General features: G+C 40.0%; 1 protein-coding gene across 1 annotated transcript; it reads left to right on the forward strand.

Annotated features, from left to right (window-relative positions):
* Positions 1-603: 603 nt before the first annotated feature.
* LOC308570729 (vomeronasal type-2 receptor 26-like) lies at positions 604-7,334 on the forward strand (the record flags this gene model as incomplete). Its single annotated transcript, XM_081165640.1, has 6 exons — positions 604-821; positions 1,285-1,576; positions 2,001-2,801; positions 3,835-4,062; positions 5,735-5,861; positions 6,436-7,334. 6 exons carry the CDS (start codon positions 604-606, stop codon positions 7,332-7,334), a joined length of 2,565 nt encoding a protein of 854 aa, XP_081021766.1.
* Positions 7,335-21,860: the final 14,526 nt, after the last annotated feature.

Genomic DNA, 21,860 nt, shown 5'->3' on the forward strand with positions numbered 1-21,860 from the left:
TTTCCATGTCAGAATTTCAATAAGCTGGTGCTATGATTTCCAGTGGGTTTTTTTCTTGTTGTTTATCATTGTAAGTCAAAATCTCATGCAGCTAAGAGGAAATAAAAACTTCTGTTAAGAAAGACACACAAGTGACTATCTTCCCATTAATTATCAAAAGAACTGTAATTAAAGTTCCCACTTGTCAAAGCACCTCATGGTATTGCACAGTACACTATCAAAGCTTATGAGAAAGTCTGTGAAAGGTACTATAATTGAGCCTTTAAAAACTGGTGCCCTTGCACTGTTTGGGATTACAACCCCAGCACCTGCAGCCAGCTTAGAATGCGGTGAATCGTAGCCCAAAACATCTGAGGGATAAAATGTTGGAGGAGGCTAATAAAAATATATTACCTCCAGAAATCACAGCTAGAGGTGGGAATCAGAAACCAGCAAAGATCCATCAGTGTCATCACTATCCCTCCCCCACCTCCCCCAGTTTTCACATTCTGGATTTCAGATATATGAGCAGACTAAAAGGCCAACTAGGTCAGACTACTTCAGTCTCATAAGCTGTAACAGTACTAGGGGGATCTTAGTTTATAGAGGGAAATTGTACCAAGGATGGTGGCATTAATGGTCTTGCTGCTGATTCTACTTCCTCATGCAATATGCAAACCTGCCATTATTAAATGCCATGTCCATGATCCATACAATCCACTTCATCGGTATCACTGGGAAGGAGACCTCATCATTGGTGGCATAGCCTCTCACAGCATCATCGTCTCCATTTCAATAGCCTTCACCGAAAAACCCCCACCAACATTGCTGGAAGAGCTAAAGTAAGAACTGGATAATTTCATTTCTGCATTTTGATTGCTTATTTCGACACTGGAGTGGTGAGATTTAGAGGAAGGGTGACTAAACTGTCGGCTTGCACTGGTTGTTGGACTCCATCAGTTCCAGCCAGTAATGTCCAGCAATAATAATAGACATTGTAGTAGAGCAACATCTGGAGGGCCACAGTTCTCCACCCTTGTCCTAGAGGCAGAATTACTGTTTGGGTGAAAAGAGATGTGATGTGGGAGAAATGTAAAATGTACCAGTATATCAGGGACATTTTAAAGTCTGCGCTCCCCTCCCATATAATTTTTCCCTACATCCCTTATGAGCAAGTAGGAGGATTCCTTGTAGTGATATCTGCTCAAGAGTTTCCTCCCCTGTAAAAAAAAAGGTAAATAATTGCAGTAATAAATAATACTAATGAGAATGAGGTTCAACTGAGTTGTAAAACTCTCTCTTTAGTGTGGTGCCTAAGAATTACCAGCACATCCTTGCTTTGGAATATGCAGTGAAGGAGATCAACGAAAACCCCCAGCTCTTACCCAATGTCACTTTAGGCTTCCGCATCTATGACAGCTATTTCAATGCCAAATGGACCTCTCATGCCACAATGTTGCTCATATCCACACTGGAAACATTTGTCCCCAACTACATCTGTGACATCAAGAACAACTTGATAGCCATCATTGGGGGACTGGACTCCCAAACTTCCCTTCATGTGGCAACAATCTTGGATATCTATAAGGTTCCACAGGTGAGATATATATATCTCTGTCAAGTTATGGGAACATCCAGGTAGATTTGGATTAATAAATGTGCACATTTCAAATAATGAGATGGGCCCTTCTAATGGTAGATCCAAGCTAAGAAATAAAGTATTTTTAGCACATAAGTTATTACTTAAGATGTCCCTTCAGGTCTAGCCAATGCCTGATATATGATAACAGCTGACTGGCAGGTGATTGTCACTTGGCTAAGCAGAAATATCATAGGCAGTCCAAATGGCAAGGACTGGAAGGCCCAAATGGAAATTGCCCCAAAGTTGCTCATGATACACAAAGCTAATATTTAAAAGTTATTGTTGCCTCTGTCTCTCCTCCTACCACAACTACGTTTAGCTCATATACGGCCCTGCTCCAGTGATGAATGATAAAACCCCAGGCCTTTTCTTCTACCAGATGGTGCCCAAGGAAGACCACCAGTATAAGGGGATCCTGTCTTTGCTTCTGCATTTCAAGTGGATATGGATTGGAATCCTAACTTTCTATGATGAGAATGCAGAAAGATTTGTGCAAACTATGGTTCCCCTTTTTTCCCAGAGTGGCATCTGTTTCGCCTTCATAGAAAGAAGTCACAAACCTACTTATGTCACTGAAATTAACGATATGTTTAAACTGGGAGCAAAAATACATGACAAAATAAATGATAGCAAAGCCAATGTAGTCTTGTTTTATGGAGAATCAAATGCTCTGGCATTTTTTAGATGGTTGCCTTACCTATCAGAACTGGAACAAAGTTCAAATACACCAAAAGGTAAAGTGTGGATTATGACAGCTCAGGTGGAGCTCACTTCTTTTGTTTATCAACGGACTTGGGATACAGAAATACTCTATGGGGTTCTCTCATTCACAACACACTCAAATGATTCGCCAGGATTTCATCAATTTGTCCAGAGCAAAACCCCTTCCAACCCAAAAGGAGATGGCTTCATTTTGGACTTCTGGCAACAGGCATTTGGCTGTGTGTTTCCAAATCGAGTGGTTGGCAGTGTGACGGGAGATATTTGCACAGGACAAGAGAAGCTGGAGAATCTTCCTGGTCCTTTCTTTGAAATGAGCATGACCAGCCACAGCTACAACATCTACAATGCTGTCTATGCTGTGGCCCATGCTTTACATGCCATGTCTACATCCCGAGGCAAACACAGACGAGTAATGATCAATGGAGGAATGAAATTTGACAAACAACCACTATGGCAGGTAATGGGCTGAACACCCTTCCTCAAAGAGGTTCAAAAGCCTTTGGTTTTATACAATTGCTAACTGTCATTTTCCATATGCAACCACAGCTTGGGGCACCAATGTGGGTGCGGCAATGCTCTTGAAATCTTCTCCATGTGCCGCCAAACCACTTCTTCAATTCACTGCCCTTTGGCCATGAGATAGTTGCTTTATGTCTCTCGAAATGCAAATAGAGCCAGATGGGTTCTCCATTTGCTTTTCTAGCTTCAATTTCAACCTACTAGACATCCCTGCCTATTGACATCAGACAGACACCTTCACTGTTTTCATTTAGGCACCTGCTTAAAATATTTTTGTTTACACAAGGCATGTGAGTGTTCTCGTATTTTAATCTCTTTGCATTTTACTTCTAATTTTAAACCTTTTAAATGTCTTCTTTTAAACTGTTGGAACTTAAAGTAGAAATACTGAAAGAGAACAAAATTAATGAATTCTATCCAAGCATGATTTAGCCAACTTCTAGACTTTCCCTTTATCACCATTCCTTCTTCAACCTGTTGCTTCAACTATTCATATCAACCTCTTAGATCAGCATGAGGCTGATTCCCCATTTACCTCTGAAGTTGGCATATAAAAGGAATAATACATCACATACCAAAGCATATAGAGTCTATAGAGAGCAAAGTGATATAACCTGGAGAGGTACCTATTTATCGACTTGCACTTTGATGTGCTTTCAAATGCTAGGTTGGCAGGAGCAGGGACTGAGCAACAGGAGCTCACCCCGTCGTGGGGATTCGAACCGCCGAACTTCTGATAGGCAAGCCCTAGGCTCTGTAGTTTAACCCACAGTGCCACCCACGTCCCTAAATCACACACACACACACACACACACACACACACACACACACACACACATTTAAAAAATGTGAAAAGAAAACTGCTTTCCTTCAAGGTTTATATTTGGAATCCTGACACGAAAGTGAACATCATAATCATCTTTTGCTGAATTGAAACCTTTTCTATACTTTCTCTTTCTTTTTCAATCCAGCTCCACCATTTTTTGAGGGGTATCTCATTTAACAACAGTGCTGGGGATAAGATTTCCTTCGACCGGAATGGGGAGATACTAGCTGGATTTGATATTACCAACTGGATTCTTTCCTCCAACCAGTCCTTTCAGAGAGTGAAGGTAGGGGGGGTGGATTCCCTGGCTCCTCCACAGCAAGCGTTGACCATCAATGAGGGAGCCATAAAATGGCACCATTGGTTTAACCAGGTAGGATGTGAACATCAGCCATTTGTGAACATAACATACAAACATATTTTCATTGTGCGGTGTTCAGCCTTTTAAAAAATGGGTTAAAGGTAGCATAAGCTATGAATTAATGTTATAAGCTGAATGCACAGTCTGTATAGTGGTTCTTGTTTCACTGAAAGTGAATATATAAATTGACAACTTGAAGAAATGAATTCTAAATAGATTTTAATGGTATTGAATATACTGTTAAAAGTTTGCAATATCAGTCTGGATGAAACCCTGGTTCCCCTTCCAGTCATGGGATTCTGCATCAGTGAGGGGAGAACACAGAAAGGGGAGCTTGCTGAACTATTTTAAATATAGCCATATGTTTAAATGTTTAAATAAAGTCATATATACTCAAGACTGTGGTCTCCGGCAATCATTAAAAGAAAATCAAACTCCTGGGTAAACCACCACAGATTTTCTCACTACTTGGAGACTGGTGTGGCATATAACAATGTAAATTGAAATTACACTCAATGGGCCAACCTAGATAGTATCTGGAATACTTGGGCTGCCACACATCTGTGCCTCTATCCCAAATTTATGAGAATACTTTGACAAGGAAGAAACATGAAATGACATCAAATTTTGCATAAGCCCCATAACAAAAGCCTAATCCCTATAGCCTCTGGCTGTTATATTCCTAGACAGAACTAAAGAGCAAAGTAAGGTCTTCTGCGTTTAAAATATTCTGTACTATGTCATCAACAAGGAAGTCCTTACCCCCTCTGTAACTTGGTACACCCTGACAGTCACTAAGAATCATACTCCAGGACATCTGAATGCTCCACCTTAGATGAGGATATTAAACCCACAAATGAATAGCTCAGTGGAGATTTAACTGCCATCACCTGCTGGATATAAAGCAGTGGCTCTCTATTATGGCTTTGCTAAAAGGCCCAAGGCAAGGATGTTGGATGATATAATGCAGATTACACAAAAACACATTGGATCAAACCACACGGGCTGAACTTTAAACAAAATATTTTTTAAAATAGGTTTTGCTTTAATGGGCAAGGAAAACATTAAACATGTTGTTCAATTTTTCATTTTTCAAAAATCATAAATAAAAATTATTTTAAAAGTGAAATATTAATCATGTTTTAACCACTCTGATGTTTGTCAACCATTGAAAGTGTGTCATTCTTGACAAGCATGATTAAAGTGCATCAGTGGTTTTCACCAAAATAAGAAAGAAACCTATCTATGGCTGGCATGTATAAATATTTCAGTTTTAAAAAAGGATCCATATGTCAATGTTCAGCACTTTCTAAACTGTGGTTCCTTCAAGGTTTTAAAATAGCAGGTGCATAACTTTGAGGCTTAATTTGCATTAAGGGACACCACCACAACCCCTTAATGTCACTCTGACAGAAAGAGGTGTGCATACCTAGTGCAAGCCCTGACTATACAGGATATTAAAAATATTACTATCCACAACAGTAACGGCAAAAATAACAATTTATTAGAGTTTGCACATTGAGTCAATGGGAAATGTCAGAAAATGAGTCATAATGGAATGGAAACAACCTATTAGGTGAATCGCTGTTGTTCTTTTGCAAGTTCCTTTTAATGAAGAGCTCAAATTTGAGTGGACTTTGAGTCCACTTTGTAAATACATCTCTCTCTTTCATTTGTGTATTAGACAAAGCCTGACTCTGTATGCACTGAGAGCTGCCGCCCTGGTTTTTACAGGAAAGTAAAGGAGGGGGAAGCATTTTGCTGCTACGATTGCATCCCATGTCCAGAAGGGAAGATTTCAGATCAGAAGGGTAAGAAATTTATTGTATATATTTAAAGCCTGTTGCCTCTAATCGAGAACATGCATGTGAAATCATGCATTCACCAAGATTCCTTTGACAGTTCAGGAAATATTGAGAAACCTTACTGAAGAGGGACATAATGAAAGTGTGTGTGTGTGTGTGTGTGAGAGAGAGAGAGAGAGAGAGAGAGAGAGAGAGAGAATTTGTGATTGTGGATGTTGAATGTTGTTATTAAGGAAGACTCCTATAGCAAGATCCACCACATTGAACAGGATTAGGATAAAGTGGATTTTCAGATGAGCCAGGAGGTTTCTATAAGAGCTGGAAATATGCCATCACATCTGCTTGATATGATATAATAAACAAAGATTAAGCAGGCGGAGGTGAACGTGATGCTTCTTAAACTGGTTTAAGCCTTGGACCCTTTTAAAATCCCTTTTTAAATCATTTTAATAATGTATTCAAAAGATTATACTTTAATTGTTTAAAAAAATGGTCCAAATGTTGAAATGAAAAAAAATAGAAGAATAAACGCATGTTGGTCATATTTTTGGGATTAAGAACCATGTTTTTCCTTCACCAGACATGAATGACTGCTATGAATGTGAAGATGAAAAGTATCCAAGCAAAAATAAGACTATATGTATTCCTAAGCATACAACCTTCTTGTCCTTTGAAGAACCTCTGGGCCTCAGCTTAGCCTGTTCTGCTCTTTCCTTTGCTTTCATTACAGCACTGGTACTGGAAATATTTGTGAAGCACAGGGACACTCCTATTGTGAAAGCCAACAACCGGGACCTCACCTACGCTCTGCTCATCTCCCTCTTGCTTTGCTTCCTTTCCTCACTACTGTTCATTGGATATCCTGACAAGGTGACGTGTCTCCTCCAACAAACTGCCTTTGGCATCATCTTCTCAGTAGCTGTTTCTTGTGTGCTGGCAAAAACCATCACTGTGGTTCTGGCTTTCATGGCCACAAAACCAGGATCCCGGATGAGGAAGTGGGTGGGGAAGGGACTAGCAAACTCTATTGTCCTCTCCTGCTCCCTTATCCAAGCACTCATCTGCACTGTATGGCTGGTGATCTCTCCTCCATTCCCTAATCTTGACATGAAGTCAGTAGCTGAAGAAATTGTACTGGAGTGCAATGAGGGGACGGTGACCTTCTTTTACTGTGTCTTGGGCTACATGGGCTTCCTAGCTATGGTCAGTTTCACTGTGGCTTTCCTTGCCCGGAAATTACCTGACAGTTTCAACGAAGCCAAGTTCATCACTTTCAGCATGTTGGTTTTTTGCAGTGTTTGGTTATCCTTTGTTCCTTCCTACATGAGCACAAAGGGGAAATACATGGTTGCTGTGGAGATCTTCTCTATCTTAGCCTCCAGTGCTGGCTTGTTGAGTTGCATCTTTTCTCCCAAATGTTACATTATTTTGCTGAAGCCTGAGCTGAACAATAGGGAACACCTATTAAGAAGAAAATGATGAAGAAATCAAAGGTCTGTGTCATTGGCTATAATATCTAGTTCAGGGATTTGTATGTATACCTGAAAAGAAGCACCCAGAAACCTCCTCCATCTCCCATATTCAGCTATTCCAGATCCACTGTATCTTTTCCTCTGCTCACTGTGAAGTCTGCATTTGTCATTCTTAGGCCTCAGCACTGTACTATTCTGCTCTGATGCTCTTTCCCGCAACTTTCCCCCACTAGAGATTGATGATCTTACCCTGTCTAATCCCATTTTATTTTTCTGTATGTGGCTGTGTTAATGTACATCCTGCTCTACTCCAGAGGAGATTTCTTAGGATTGGTCTGTAGAAATCCTTTAAAAACTGAACATAGAAACAGTCACAAAATATATGCACTGAGTACTAAAAGGTTTATGAAGGACCTGCCCTATCTTTTTTCTTTCCCCTTGCTTTCTTCAAAACTGTAAATCTGACAGTTATTCTAGTTAAAAATATTTTGCCATCACACAAACACCAAGGAAGACTCAAGACACCACTTTAAGTTGGAAGAAAAACTTATAATTATTAAATTTATCATTTAGGAAAACGTATTATAACTATCTGCCCTTAGCAGGAGAGGTAGACAATTTCCATGACCATATTAAAGAAAGGGAAAGAGCAAAATAAATAACCAGCTAATTTAAAGGGAAATAAATATACCAAACACCCAAAATGTAGTTATTTCAGATTCCACTTTGGGTTTGGCTGGATTTCACTGGTTTTTAGTCCAATAATATCTGCTTCTTTGCAATATGTTCAAAAAGCAAATAATAATAAAAAGAGAAGAAACAAAAGATAAAGCTGGAGAATTGCATGAAGAAGGGTGGGGGGAGAATGGGAAGCTTTTTGGGGTTGCCCCCCCCCATCCCAGCTGGCTTCAAAACATTCTTGCTGTTGTTTGTTTGAATCTTCAGGTTGCTTGCCTTTCTGTAGCCAGAGCCTGCATAAATGCTTCCGTGTTGCTGCATTTTCAAATGTTGTTTAAAGGTGAAATAATAAATGTGTACAGGTCAGATGTAGTACCAGCAATTCTCGGTCTGTGTGGAGATTGTTTTCTGGGTCATTACATTAATCAGTGGACTAACCTAAGCTTGTTCTGTCCCTGTTCCACATCCTTTCAGGACCAAAAATGATGCATGTATAGGCAGTCACAGGTCCATCAGGAACATGCAAAATGCTCACCCCTGTACATGTAATTGCAACTGGCAATGACTTGGCCTGGGAGGGACATATAAAGGCCTTGTAGGTTGGTTCCTGATGTGCTAGGCTTGGTGGTAAGTTGGCAAGATCCTAACGCAAGTGAAAGAAGAGGGTGGGCTTTTTATCAGGCAAAACTCACCAGAACTCAGTTTCAGCACCTCTCGGGTGAGCACAATTGCCATTATAAGAGAACATGGGAGGCATTCATGCTGAGCACCGGCAATTCTGTTTATAGAAAATTAGCACTGAAAAGGTGCATTGGGCTGGATCCTTGGTGGCAATGGGCAGGAAGAGGGGCTCCCTCCTAGGGATCCCCTGGGGTTCCCCAGGAGTGGTTCACATCATAGGAGCCTCTGTAACTAAGGGTTATGTTTCACCAGTTTCTTTCCCACTTTGAAAGAACTCTTATCTCTTCATATTAAGGAGTATGAATGTATTAGAATATTAGAATTAAAATGCACCCATGAAAGTATTGCATTCCATTTATTATAACATAGTGGCTAAAACCTCATTTACCCACACCCAACTGTAATAGAAGTTTGCTTTTTAGATGGTCTGTGTTTTGAATTTCTAGGGGTTAGAACTGTTTAGGCACATTTTCAGGGCAGCATAGGTCTGACGCACAAAACAGATCCACCTCACATACATATATATTTTTAGAGGTTCATGGTCAATTATATGTACATGCATCTCCCAAAACTGGATAATAGCATAGCCAGAAATCTTCTTGCTATTAACTGAGAATCCTCTCCCTCCCTCCCTCCCTTCCATATTAGTATATCTGGAATACATTATTTTTTTCAAACCTGAATGGAACAATAGGGATTTCTTAATTAGATGGAAGTCTTGAAGAATGCACAAGAGTATCTCTTTACTACAGTTTATAGCCCAGTAATTTTTGTACATCCATCACACTGTCACATTGTCTAAATGAAAAATTTAGAGGGTGGTGTCATTGTATGAGACCAAACTTGCTGATCAAATGTGCTGATGAAGCTGGAAGAGCAGGAAAAGGAACTGAGCAGCAGTTATCAATGAGAGACAGAGAAAGATCCGGGAGCCCATTAGGAAAAGACATCCCAAGTGAGTTGGAGATACCTTCATGCATGAAAGTAGGATCCCTCTTGGAGAGTGTTGGGGTCACATTGTAATATATCTAATGAAATTACATTCCTATACAAGAATCTGCTACCTTCAAACATTACTCTTTCTAATGATATAAAATCACTCATCGTACATGGACAACTCATATCCTTCTATTTCTCATTTTTGCTGTTGTGTATTTTGGGTTTTCGTATTATATCACTTTATATACAGTTATGAATTTGGGCTGGAACAAGGGGAAAGTAGGCTGCATGTCAGATCCTTCTAACCCCTGGATTCAGCAAGTGTTAAAATATAAGACAGGCTACCTTCCTGTGTTGAGGTGACTGCCTGGATGATGGGCCATTAGGAGAACAAAGGAAAGGGGGCTCTATGTGGGAGAGGAAATGGTTGGGGCCCCTCCCTCAACTGGTTGGAAAGACAAAGCCCGGGTTTAGAGTTGAGAGTTTGGAGTGATGTGACCTAGAAATAAAGCAGCAAGCAAGAGAAAGATGCACTGAGCAATGTTTGATGTCTGTTTGAATCCAAGGCTAAACTATAAGAAAAACTAGACCTTTAAGGGGTGTTAATGCTGTGAACTTGTTGGCTCAGGTTGTATATATGTGCAAATAAATAAACCACATATCCTAAAAATGCCACAGTCTCTGCTGTGCCTCATTCCAAAAGGAAACACAAAGCCTGGCTGAGCACATGAAGACCTAGGAATCCCACACCACTTAGAGATTGAATAAGCATGTCAGCCATTATATTGTATTGTATTGTATTGTATTGTATTGTATTGTATTGTATTGTATTGTATTGTATTGTATTATATTATATTATATTATATTATATTATATTATATTATATTATATTATATTATATTATATTATATTATATTATATTATATTATATTATATTATATTATATTATATTATATTATATTATATTATATTATATTATATTATATTATATTATATTATATTATATTACTTCCATTTGTTAAGCACAAAGAAAATAAAAGGGAAAAATAATAATGTATTCCTGGCACAACTGTTTAAATTTTGGCATGGAAAGATGTGAGAAAATGAGATAAGGAAAGTGAGACGCCATAATAACAAAAGGTTATATTGAGCACTGCCAACGAATTAGAAATGTCTTTCCGTGTTGGCAAAGATATTGCCCATGCCTCATTTTAGCTTCCCCAGCATAAAATTTGGTGCATTTCCCCCATCCGTTGGCAAGACAAGGAAACCAACTAATGCAATTTTTTTCCCTTTCATGTGAACATTGAACATAATGTAAGTAAAGGAGGGCTCCCCCTCTCATTAGTTTTCTTCCTTCCAGGTAAGAATTTCAAGAGGCCAGTGCTATGATCAAACATGTTAATTTCATCCCACTTTTGAGACCAAAGGGTTGCATTTCCAGTATTATTTTTCTTCTTGTTCAAAATCTCATGCAACCAAGAGAAAATGAAAACTTCTGTTAACAAACATACACAAGTGACGATCTTCCCATTAATTATCAAAATAACTATAATTAAAGTTCCCCCTTGTCTAACCACCTCATGAACTTGCACAGTACACTATCCAAGCAAATGAGGAAGTCTATGAAGAGTACAATAATTGAGCCTTTAAGCCTCGTGCTCTTGAACTGTTTTGGATCACAATTCCATCACAGGCTTTGAATGATGTGAATTGTAGTCAAAAACATCTAAAAGATACAAGGTTGGAGAAACCTGATAAAAGTATATAACGTCCAGCGATCACGGCTAGACTTAGGAATCAGAAACCATCAGCAAGGTTAAATCAGTGCAATCAGTACTTTATTTTTTTCCAGATTTCAGTCCAGATTTCAGGATAAAAGGCCAATTGGATGAAATTACTTCCATCTCAAAAGAAGTAAAATTACTAGGGAGATTTTTGTTTATATGGAAAAATTGTACCAGTGATGGTGGCATTGTTGGTCTTGCTGCTGATTCTACTTCCTCATGAAATATGCAAATCTCCCATTTTTAAATGCCACATCCACGATCCACACACTCCACTTCATCAGTATCACCAGGAAGGAGACCTCATCCTTGGTGGCATAGCCTCTCACAGCATCATCATCTCCATTTCAATAGACTTCACCGAAAAACCCCCACCAACATTGCTTGAAGAGATAGAGTAAGAACTAAATAATTTCTCTTCTGTATTTTGATTCATTCTTTAGACACTGGAGCAATCAGTTTTAGAGGAAGAGTGGCTAAACTTTGGCCCTGCAGTGGTTGTTGGACTCTATCAGTTCCATCAATAATAATGTACATAGTAGTACAACAACATCAGGTGGGCCACAGTTCTCCACCATTGTCCTAGAGGCAGAACTACAGTTTGGATGGAAGGAGATGTGTTGTAAGAGAAATGTGGTCAGGAGGCTCTCCACTATTTTCCCCCACTGAATTAAACATTCAGGTATGATATGAAGACATGTAATATTGTTGTGAAAATAACTGCATCACTTTTGCTTCAGGGCTCCAAGGCAATGAAATAAGGGTAGGACTTCTACGCAGATGATGAAGCCAGCATCAAAAAATATGTATCAGGGACATTTTAAAGGGAATTTCTTCACCTTAAAAAAAAAAGTTAAATAAATGCAGCAAACTATAATACTAATGAGGATGATGTAGAACCGTGTTGTGATAAATTTACCAAGTGTTACATGCCCTTCTGATGGAAAATGAAACTCTCTTTTTAGAGTGGTGCCTAAGAATTACCAATACATCCTGGCCTTGGAATTTGCAGTGAAGGAGATCAACGAAAACCCTCAGCTCTTACCCAATGTCACTTTAGGCTTCCGCATCTATGACAGCTATTTCAATGCCAAATGGACCTCTCATGCCACAATGTTACTCATATCTACACTGGAAACATTTGTCCCCAACTACATCTGTGATATCAAGAAAAACTTGATAGCCATCATTGGGGGACTGGACCCCCAAACCTCTCTTCATGTGGCAACAATCTTGGATATCTATAAGATTCCTCAGGTAATATATATCTCTCTGTGTCAAGTTATGAGAATTTAACACATCTAGAGCCAGTGTTGTGTAGTGGTTAAGAGTGGTAGACTCGTAATCTGTGGAACCGGGTTCGCGTCTCCGCTCCTCCACATACAGCTGCTGGGTGACCTTGGGCTAGTCACACTTCATTGAAGTCTCTCAGCCCCACTCACCTCACAGAGCGTTTGTTGTGGAGGAGGAAGGGAAAGGAGAATGTTAGCCGCTTTGAGACTCCTTAAAGGGAGTGAAAGGCAGGATATCAAATTCAAACTCTGCTTCTTCTTCTTCTAGATATATTTTGATAAATAAACACACACACATTTCAAATAATCAGGTGGGCCATGCTAATGGCAGATCCAAGCTAAAAAAACAATGTCTTGATAGCACATATATTACTGCTTCAGACATCCCTTTTGGCCTAGCCAATGTCTGATAAATGATAACAGCTGATTGGCAGATGAGTATCGCTTGGCTTAAAAAATAGCATGGGCAACCCAAATTGCGAGGATTAGAAGGACCAATTGGAAATTGCCCCAGTGGTGCTTGTAATACACAAATCTAATATAAAAAAGTTATTCTTGCTTCTGTCTCTTTCTCCTCCTACCACAACTATGTTTAGCTCATATATGGCCCTGCTCCAGTGATGAATGATAAAACCCCAGGCCTTTTCTTCTACCAGATGGTGCCCAAGGAAGACCACCAGTATAAGGGGATCCTGTCTTTGCTTCTGCATTTCAAGTGGATATGGATTGGGATCCTGACTTTCTATGATGAGAATGCAGAAAGATTTGTGCAAACTGTGGTTCCTTTTTTTTCGGAGAATGGCATCTGTTTTGCCTTCATAGAAAGAAGTCACAAACTGACTTATGTCACTGAAATGAATGATATGTTTAAACTGGGGGCAAAAATACATGACAAAATAAATGATAGCAAAGCCAATGTAGTCTTGTTTTATGGAGAATCAAATGCTCTGGCACATTTTAGATGGTTGCCTTACCTATCAGAACTGGAACAAAGTTTAAATAAGCCCAAAGGTAAAGTGTGGATTATGACAGCCCAGATGGAGCTCACTTCTTTTGTCTTTCAACGGACTTGGGATACAGAAATACTCCATGGGGTTCTCTCATTCACAACTCACTCAAATGATCCACCAGGATTTTGTCAATTTCTCCAGAGCAAAACCCCTTCCAGCCCAAACGGTGATGGCTTCATTTTGGACTTCTGGCAACAGGCATTTGACTGTGTATTTCCAAATCGAGTGGTTGGCAGTGTGAAGGGGGATATTTGCACTGGGCAAGAGAAGCTGGAGAATCTTCCTGGTCCTTTCTTTGAAATGAGCATGACCAGCCACAGCTACAACATCTACAATGCTGTCTATGCTGTGGCCCATGCTTTACATGCCATGTCTACATCCCAAGGCAAACACAGACCAGTAATGATCAGGGAAGGAATGAAGTTTCAGAATCAACATCTGTGGCAGGTAATGGGCTGAACACCCTTCCTGAAAGAGGTTCAAACATGTTCTGTTTCCTTTTCTATCTATCACTTTGGTAATTTTCACTTTGCTATGCAACCACAGCAGGAGTTACCAATGTGGGTGCAGCAATGCCCTTGAAATCTTCTCCAGGTGCCTCCCAAACCACTTCCTCAATTCACTGCCCTTTGGCCATGTGGTAGTTGCTTTATGTCTCTTGAAATGAACATAGTGACAAATGGGAACTTCTCCACTTGCATTTCTAGGTTCAAATTCAGCCTACTAGACTTCCCTGCCTATTGACATCAGACAGACGCCTTAACTTTATTCATTTAGGCACCTGCTTAAAACGTTTTTGTTTAGGCAAGTCTACACAGAGACATGTGAACATCATGATTGTCTCTTGCTGAATTGAAGCCTTTTCTATACTTTCTCTTTCTATCTAGCTCCATCATTTTCTGAGGGGTATCTCATTTAACAACAGTGCTGGGGATAAGATTTCCTTGGACCAGAATGGGGAGATATTGGCTGGATTTGATATTACCAATTGGATTCTTTTCTCCAACCAGTCCTTTCAGAGAGTGAAGGTAGGAGGGGTGGATTCCCTGGCTCCTCCACAGCAAGCGTTGACCATCAATGAGGGAGCCATAAAATGGCACCATTGGTTTAACCAGGTAGGATGTTACAATGAGCCATTTGTGAATGAAAACACTTTAACATAACGTACAAAGATAATTTCCTTGTACATTTTTCAGTCTTTAAAAAATTGGATTATAGATGGCACAAGCTATGCACAGCCTGTGTACTGGTTCTTGTTTCACTGAAAGTGAATATAATTTTTGAAAACTTGAAGATAGATTTTGATGATATTGAATATATTGTTTTGAGCTTGGAGAATCACTCCGGATGAAACCCTGGTTCCCTTTGCAATCCTGGGATCCTGTATCCTTGAGGGGAGAACAGATAAAGGGAAGTTTGCTGAAATAGTTCCTTTGTCACGGTAATGGCTTTGACTGGCTAGTTAAGACCTGTGGCTTGCAGGTCTAAGTATTTCAGTCAAAATAGGGTCCATGTTTCAATTTTCAGCACTTTCTAAACTGTGGATCCTTTTACAAAATTACTATAAAGTTTTGACACATTTGTACATCTTACAAGGCAGATTATGCATGCCATGTTTCAAGGATTTAGAATAGTAGGTGTATAACTCTGAAGCTTAATTTGCATTAAGGGACACCACCACAAGCCCTTAATGTCACTGTGGAAGAAAGGACCCTTACTATAAAGGATATTAAATACTTTATTGTATACAACAGTAACTGCAAAAAAAACAATTTATTGGAGTTTCCACTATGAGTCAATGGAAATGTCAGGAAATGTTTCAAAATGGAATTGAAACAGACTAGTAAGTGAATTTCTGAAATTAATGTTGTTCAAATGGGCACAAGACATAGGTCATGACATAATGTTTGATGACTGGGAACAGTTATGGAATACAGGTGTTAAGTTTACGGCTTGTAATGCATTGAGAGAGAATATAATGAAAATGATCTACAGGTGGTACATGACCCCAGTCAAACTTGCAAAAATTTATCATCTGCCCAGTAATAAATGTTGGAAATGTAATGAGACTGAAGGTACCTTCTACCACCTTTGGTGGACCTGCCCGAGGGTAAAGGCCTACTGGGAAATGATCTATAATGAAATTTAAAAAGTCCTTAAATGGACATTTTTGAAAAAACCAGAGGCCTTTCTCCTGGGCATGGTGGGCCAATTGGTGTCAAGGAAGGACAAAACATTTTTTATGTATGCTACTACAGCGGCAAGAATTCTTTTGGCAAAGTATTGGAAGACGCAGCAGCTACCCACTCTGGAAGAATGGCAAGCAAAGGTGATTGAGTACATGGGAATGGCAGAGATGACCGGCAGAATTCGCGACCAGGGGAGTGAGACGGTGGAAGAAGATTGGAAGAAATTCAAAAAATATCTTAAAGACTGTTGTAAGATTGACGATGGCTGAGATGTTATGGTCATAAGAAATAGAGAATTGCAGCTGTAAATCATAACTCTAAAGAATGTATAATGAAAATGAGCGAATTAATTGAACGAAGGGTTGCTGAGAAAGGGTTAAAATAAGGATGCAGAAAAAGGGAGTATGGGGAAGTCCGGGAAATAAGGTGTATGAAAATAAGTTCAAGAAATTATACATGTTTATTTGTTTGTATGTTTTGTATTGTTTTGTTTTACTATCTGTTTTATTATATGTTTGGAAAATCAATAAAAATTATTATAAAAAAAGGGAAACCCAGCCAGATGGGCGGGGTTTAAATAATAAATTATTATTATTAAAAAAAATGAAATTAATGTTTTTGTTCTTTTGCAAATTCCTTTTAAGGAAGAGCTTAACTTCCCCTTTTAACTTTTCTTTGAGTCCACTTATTTTATACATACCTCTCTTTTATTTGTGCAATAGACACAACCTAAGTCTGTATGTACTGAGAGCTGCCGCCCTGGTTTTTGCAGGAAGCTGAAGGAGGGGGAAGCATTTTGCTGCTACGATTGCATTCCATGTCCAGAAGGAAAGATTTCAGACCAGGAGGGTAAGAAATTTACTGTATATAGATATAGCTTGTTACCTTTAATCAAAAACATGCATATAAATAAAAATTCAATCACCAAAGTTCCTTTTTACAACTTATCAAATTTTGATAAATTTAGCTGAAGAGGGACCTAATGAAAGTGTGTGTGTGATAATTTGTGATTGTCGATGTTGAATGCTGTTATTAAGGAAGAATCCTATAGCAAGATCCACCAGGTTGGACATTTTCAGATGAGCCAGGAGGTTTCTATAACAGCTGCAAATATGCCAACGTATCTCCTTCATCCAGGCTGAGCTGAGTCCAATGCTTCTTAAATTGATAGAAACCTTGAAAGGGGAGTGTCACAGGGGTGTAATGGGGTGGAGGGGGTGAAAAGGGTGGTGTAACCCCATACTATTTTAAAAGCTTGTTTTGTCTCCGATAGCCTTTTTCTAGATCAACCAACGGCATCCCTGCTTTAGAATGGATTTTGGATCTGGTGCAGTTTATGCCGTCTTAATTTATTCCAGGCTTGCTTTACGCCATTCTATTGCCATAGTAAAAAATGAAGGTAAAGGGACCCCTGACCGTTAGGTCCAGTCGTGGCCGACTCTGGGGTTGTGGCGCTCATCTTGCTTTATTGGCCGAGGGAGCTGGCGTACAGCTTCCAGGTCATGTGGCCAGCATGACTAAGCTGCTTCTGGCGAACCAGAGCAGCGCAAGGAAACACAGTTTACCTTCCTGCTGGAGCTGTACCTATTTATCTACTTGCGCTTTGACATGCTTTCGAACTTGTAGGTTGGCAGGAGCAGGGACCGAGCAACGGGAGCTCACCCCGTCGCAGGGATTCAAACCGCCAACCTTCTGATCGGCAAGTCCTAGGTTCTGTGGTTTAACCCCAGCGCCACTAGCGTGCCCTTGTCATGGTATTTCTCCATAAATGTGATATCTTCTTCTAAAGCAGTCCTTGAAATCTGTTTTAACACTTTGGCTAGAGATGGCTGAATCTATTTCTAGTCCTTGTTACTTTCACATAATTTTGCCCATAATTTGTTTGATTTATTTCATACTTAATCCTCCATTTTCTATCAAAATGTGTTTAGACATATGTATTTTTCCTTACAAATAATATTTGAGTGTGCATTTTCTTTCTGGTTACATATTGAAACATGTATTTTGATGCCCTTAAACTTCAGAGAATTGTGCGGTAACACTTTAGAGAAGTGTGAAATACTTAAATCCAGAAAACATTTGAAAGTTGTTGATTAGGTCATCTAATGTAGAAATTTACAAAGTCTCAATTACACAATCACTCCTTAATGAAGGAATAAGTAAGTGTGAGCAACCAGAACAGTGACAGGAAAATTTGAGTTGGCTTCTAGCCGGAGATCAGGAAGGGTCTCTGTGGCCTTGCATTTTGCCTCAGTCGGTATTCTACATCGGATAGGTGAGAAGGGCATGGTTCCATCATTTTAGACTTTATTGTTTGAAACTCCTTGTACACTTTTAAAATCATTTTAATTATGTATTTCCAAGTAGTAGTGTGTTGCTCATATTTTTGGGAATAAGAACCATGTTTTTTCTTTCTCAGACGTGAATGACTGCTATGAATGTGAAGATGAAAAGTATCCAAACACAAATAAGACTATATGTCTTCCCAAGCGTGCAACTTTCTTGTCCTTTGAAGAACCTCTAGGCATCAGCTTAGCCTGTTCTGCTCTTTCCTTTGCTTTCATTACAGCACTGGTACTGGAAATATTTGTGAAGCACAGGGACACTCCTATTGTGAAAGCCAACAACCGGGACCTCACCTACGCTCTGCTCATCTCCCTCTTGCTTTGCTTCCTTTCCTCATTACTGTTCATCGGATATCCTGACAAGGTGACATGTCTCCTCCGACAAACTGCCTTTGGCATCATCTTCTCAGTGGCTGTTTCTTGTGTGCTGGCAAAAACCATCACTGTGGTTCTGGCTTTCATGGCCACAAAACCAGGATCCAGGATGAGGAAGTGGGTGGGGAAAGGACTGGCAAACTCTATTGTCCTTTCCTGCTCCCTTCTCCAAGCACTCATCTGCACTGTATGGCTGGTGATCTCTCCTCCATTCCCTAATCTTGACATGAAGTCAGTGGCTGAAGAAATTGTACTGGAGTGCAATGAGGGGACGGTGACCTTCTTTTACTGTGTCTTGGGCTACATGGGCTTCCTAGCTATGGTCAGTTTCACTGTGGCCTTCCTTGCCCGGAAATTACCTGACAGTTTCAACGAAGCCAAGTTCATCACTTTCAGCATGTTGGTCTTTTGCAGTGTTTGGTTATCCTTTGTTCCTTCCTACATGAGCACAAAGGGGAAATACATGGTGGCTGTGGAGATCTTCTCTATCTTAGCCTCCAGTGCTGGCTTGTTGGGTTGCATCTTTTCCCCAAAATGTTACATTATTTTGCTGAAGCCTGAGCTGAACAATAGGGAACACCTAATAAGAAGAAAATGATGAAGAAATCAAAGGTCTGTGTCATTGGCTATAATATCTAGTTCAGGGATTTGTATGTATCCTTGAAAAGAAGAGATTGATGATCTTACCCTGTCTAATTCCATTTTATTTTTCTGCATGTGGCTGTGTTAATGTACATCCTGCTCCACTCCAGAGGAGATTTCTTAGGATAGGTAAAAATGTTTTGCCATCACACAAACACCAAGGAAGACTCAACACACCACTTTAAGTTGGTGGGGGAGCTTATATTCATTAAATATAACATTATGGAAAAATTATTATAACAATCTGCCCTTAGCAGCAGAGATAGACAATTTCCATGACCATATTAAAGAAAGGGAAAGAGCGAAATAAATTGCCAACTAATTTAAAGGGAAATAAATATGCCAAACACCCAAAATGTAGTTATTTCTGATTCCACTGGGTTTGGCTGGATTTCAATGGTTTTTAGTCAAATAATGATATATCGTGTCCTCCCTAAAAGAGGGCACGTGTTGCGGTGAGACCTGGAGACCGACCTCCTGGTTGTGGGTGGGTATATTTGACAGCCGCAACACCCAATTGGTAGGTCCCTCATTGCTGGGTTTAATCTGGCCAACTGGGTGCAGTCTAAATGGTCCGAGGGACCTATATATACACCTATGCACGTGACCCAGAGCTTTCTCTTTCAGCTCGTTCATTGGAACACCCGCCCACCTCTCCCTACTTTAAGGCATTTTGCAAGTGACCTTGCTATGCCGTTGTGTGTCATTTGTCGTTGGGACAGGGGCACGGCAGGAATTTCCCCCACTTGGCTGATTGGCTCTTGCCATTTGGGTTTCGCTTGCCGCGCAGCAAATCGTCACAACTTGTAAGGTTGCAGATAGGCACTGGTTCAGGTGATCACCATCCCTACGTGAAGGGTATTCCTTTAAAGGAATCCAGGGACTCAACTTGGTTTGGTCAACCCCGGAGAGGGTGTTGTGCCTGTGCCTGAGTCCAGGGGAGCATCTGGGGAATGAACAGAGTCTGTTCCCGGGCTTTTCACCTACCTCAGGTGTTCACCCTTGGCTGACCTATGATGAAGCTCTGCAAGGGTGCAGGGAGCTAGTCGAACCAGAGCCTATGCAACCACTCACTTTTCTGTAATCAATAAAGTTGTGGCCTAAATTCTGCAAAAAAACAAAACTAAAATTTGAGTCAATTGTGTGTTTATTTATGGGGGAGGTCTCTGGGTCTGAACACGCAACTGCGTCTTTGCAATATGTTCAAAAAGCAAATAATAATAAAAAGAGAAGAAACAAAAGATAAAACTGGAGAATTGCACGAGGAAGGGGGGATAATGGGAAGCTTTTGGGGGTTGTTTTCCCCCCAATGCCAGCTGGCTTTAAACCATTCTTGCTGTTGCTTGTTTGAATTTTCAGGTTGCTTGCCTCTCTGTAGTCAGATCCTGGATAAATGCTTCTGTGTTGTTGCATTTTTAGTGGTGAAATAATAGATGTGTACAGGTCAGATGGAATACCAGCAATTATCCGTTTGTGTGGAGTATGTTTTCCAGGTCATTACATCAATCAGTAGTCTCACGTAAACCTGTTCTGCCCCTGTTCCATACCCTTTCAGGGCCAAAAATGATGTGTGTATTGGCAGTCACAGGTCCATCAGGCACAAACAAAATGCTCACCGCCTGTATACTTATGCTTTTGAAATTGTCTGTGTTGTGATTTTCTGGGTTAAAAACTGTTTAGGCACATTTTCAGGACCCCATATGTTTGACTCACAAAAGAGATCCGCCTCTCATACGTGTTTTTAGAGATCCATGGGTAAATTATGTGTACATGAATCAACTTACACTCGCTGGGCATCAAAATAATAGCATAGCCAAAAATCTTACTGCTATTAAGTATGTATCCTCTCCCTCCCTCCTTCCCTCCATTCCATATTGGTACATCTGGACTACATTATGATGTGGAAGCCTGAACTGAATGATAGGTGTTAAGTTGTGGGTGAACATATCAGACGACACAGCGATTCTTCCAAAGCAGCTCTTTATTTGTAAGCTGGAACAGAACTGAACTGAAGAGCTCAGTCAGCCTGCTTATATAGAGCTCCAGAACAACGTAACTGTAGCAACTTTCTAAAACTATCCAATCACTGAACGTCACTTTTGATCCTTCATTTGCATAACTATCTACAGTATCCCCCTGCTGGCCCAGGGTGAGAACTTCAGTACATAATAATAGGGGTCTGTTAATAGGAAGGAAATTAAATAAAGGGGAAGGCTGCATGTGAAATCCTTCTAATTCCTGTATCCAGCAAGTGTTAAAATATAAGCCAGGCTACCTTCCTGTGTAGAGGTGATTGCCTCGGTGATGGGCCATTAGGAGAACACAGGAAAGGGGGCTCTGTGCGAGACAGGAAATGGTTGGGCCCTTCCTTCAGTTGGTTGGAAGGACAAAGCCTGGGTTTAGTTTGCAGATATGTGACCTAGAAATAAATCAGCAAGCTGGAGAAAGTGTCAGAGAGCAATGTTTGATGTCTTTTTTTAATCCAAAGCTAAAGCTAAGAGAGAAAAATAGGCTTTTTAGGGGTGTTAATGCTGTGAACCCCTCCATCGTAGGCTCAGGTAGTATACAGTATATGTGTAAATAAACCATATATCT

This window comes from Podarcis bocagei (assembly GCF_964188305.1).
Source record: "Podarcis bocagei genome assembly, chromosome: 13".
Classification (NCBI taxonomy): Eukaryota; Metazoa; Chordata; class Lepidosauria; order Squamata; family Lacertidae; genus Podarcis; species Podarcis bocagei.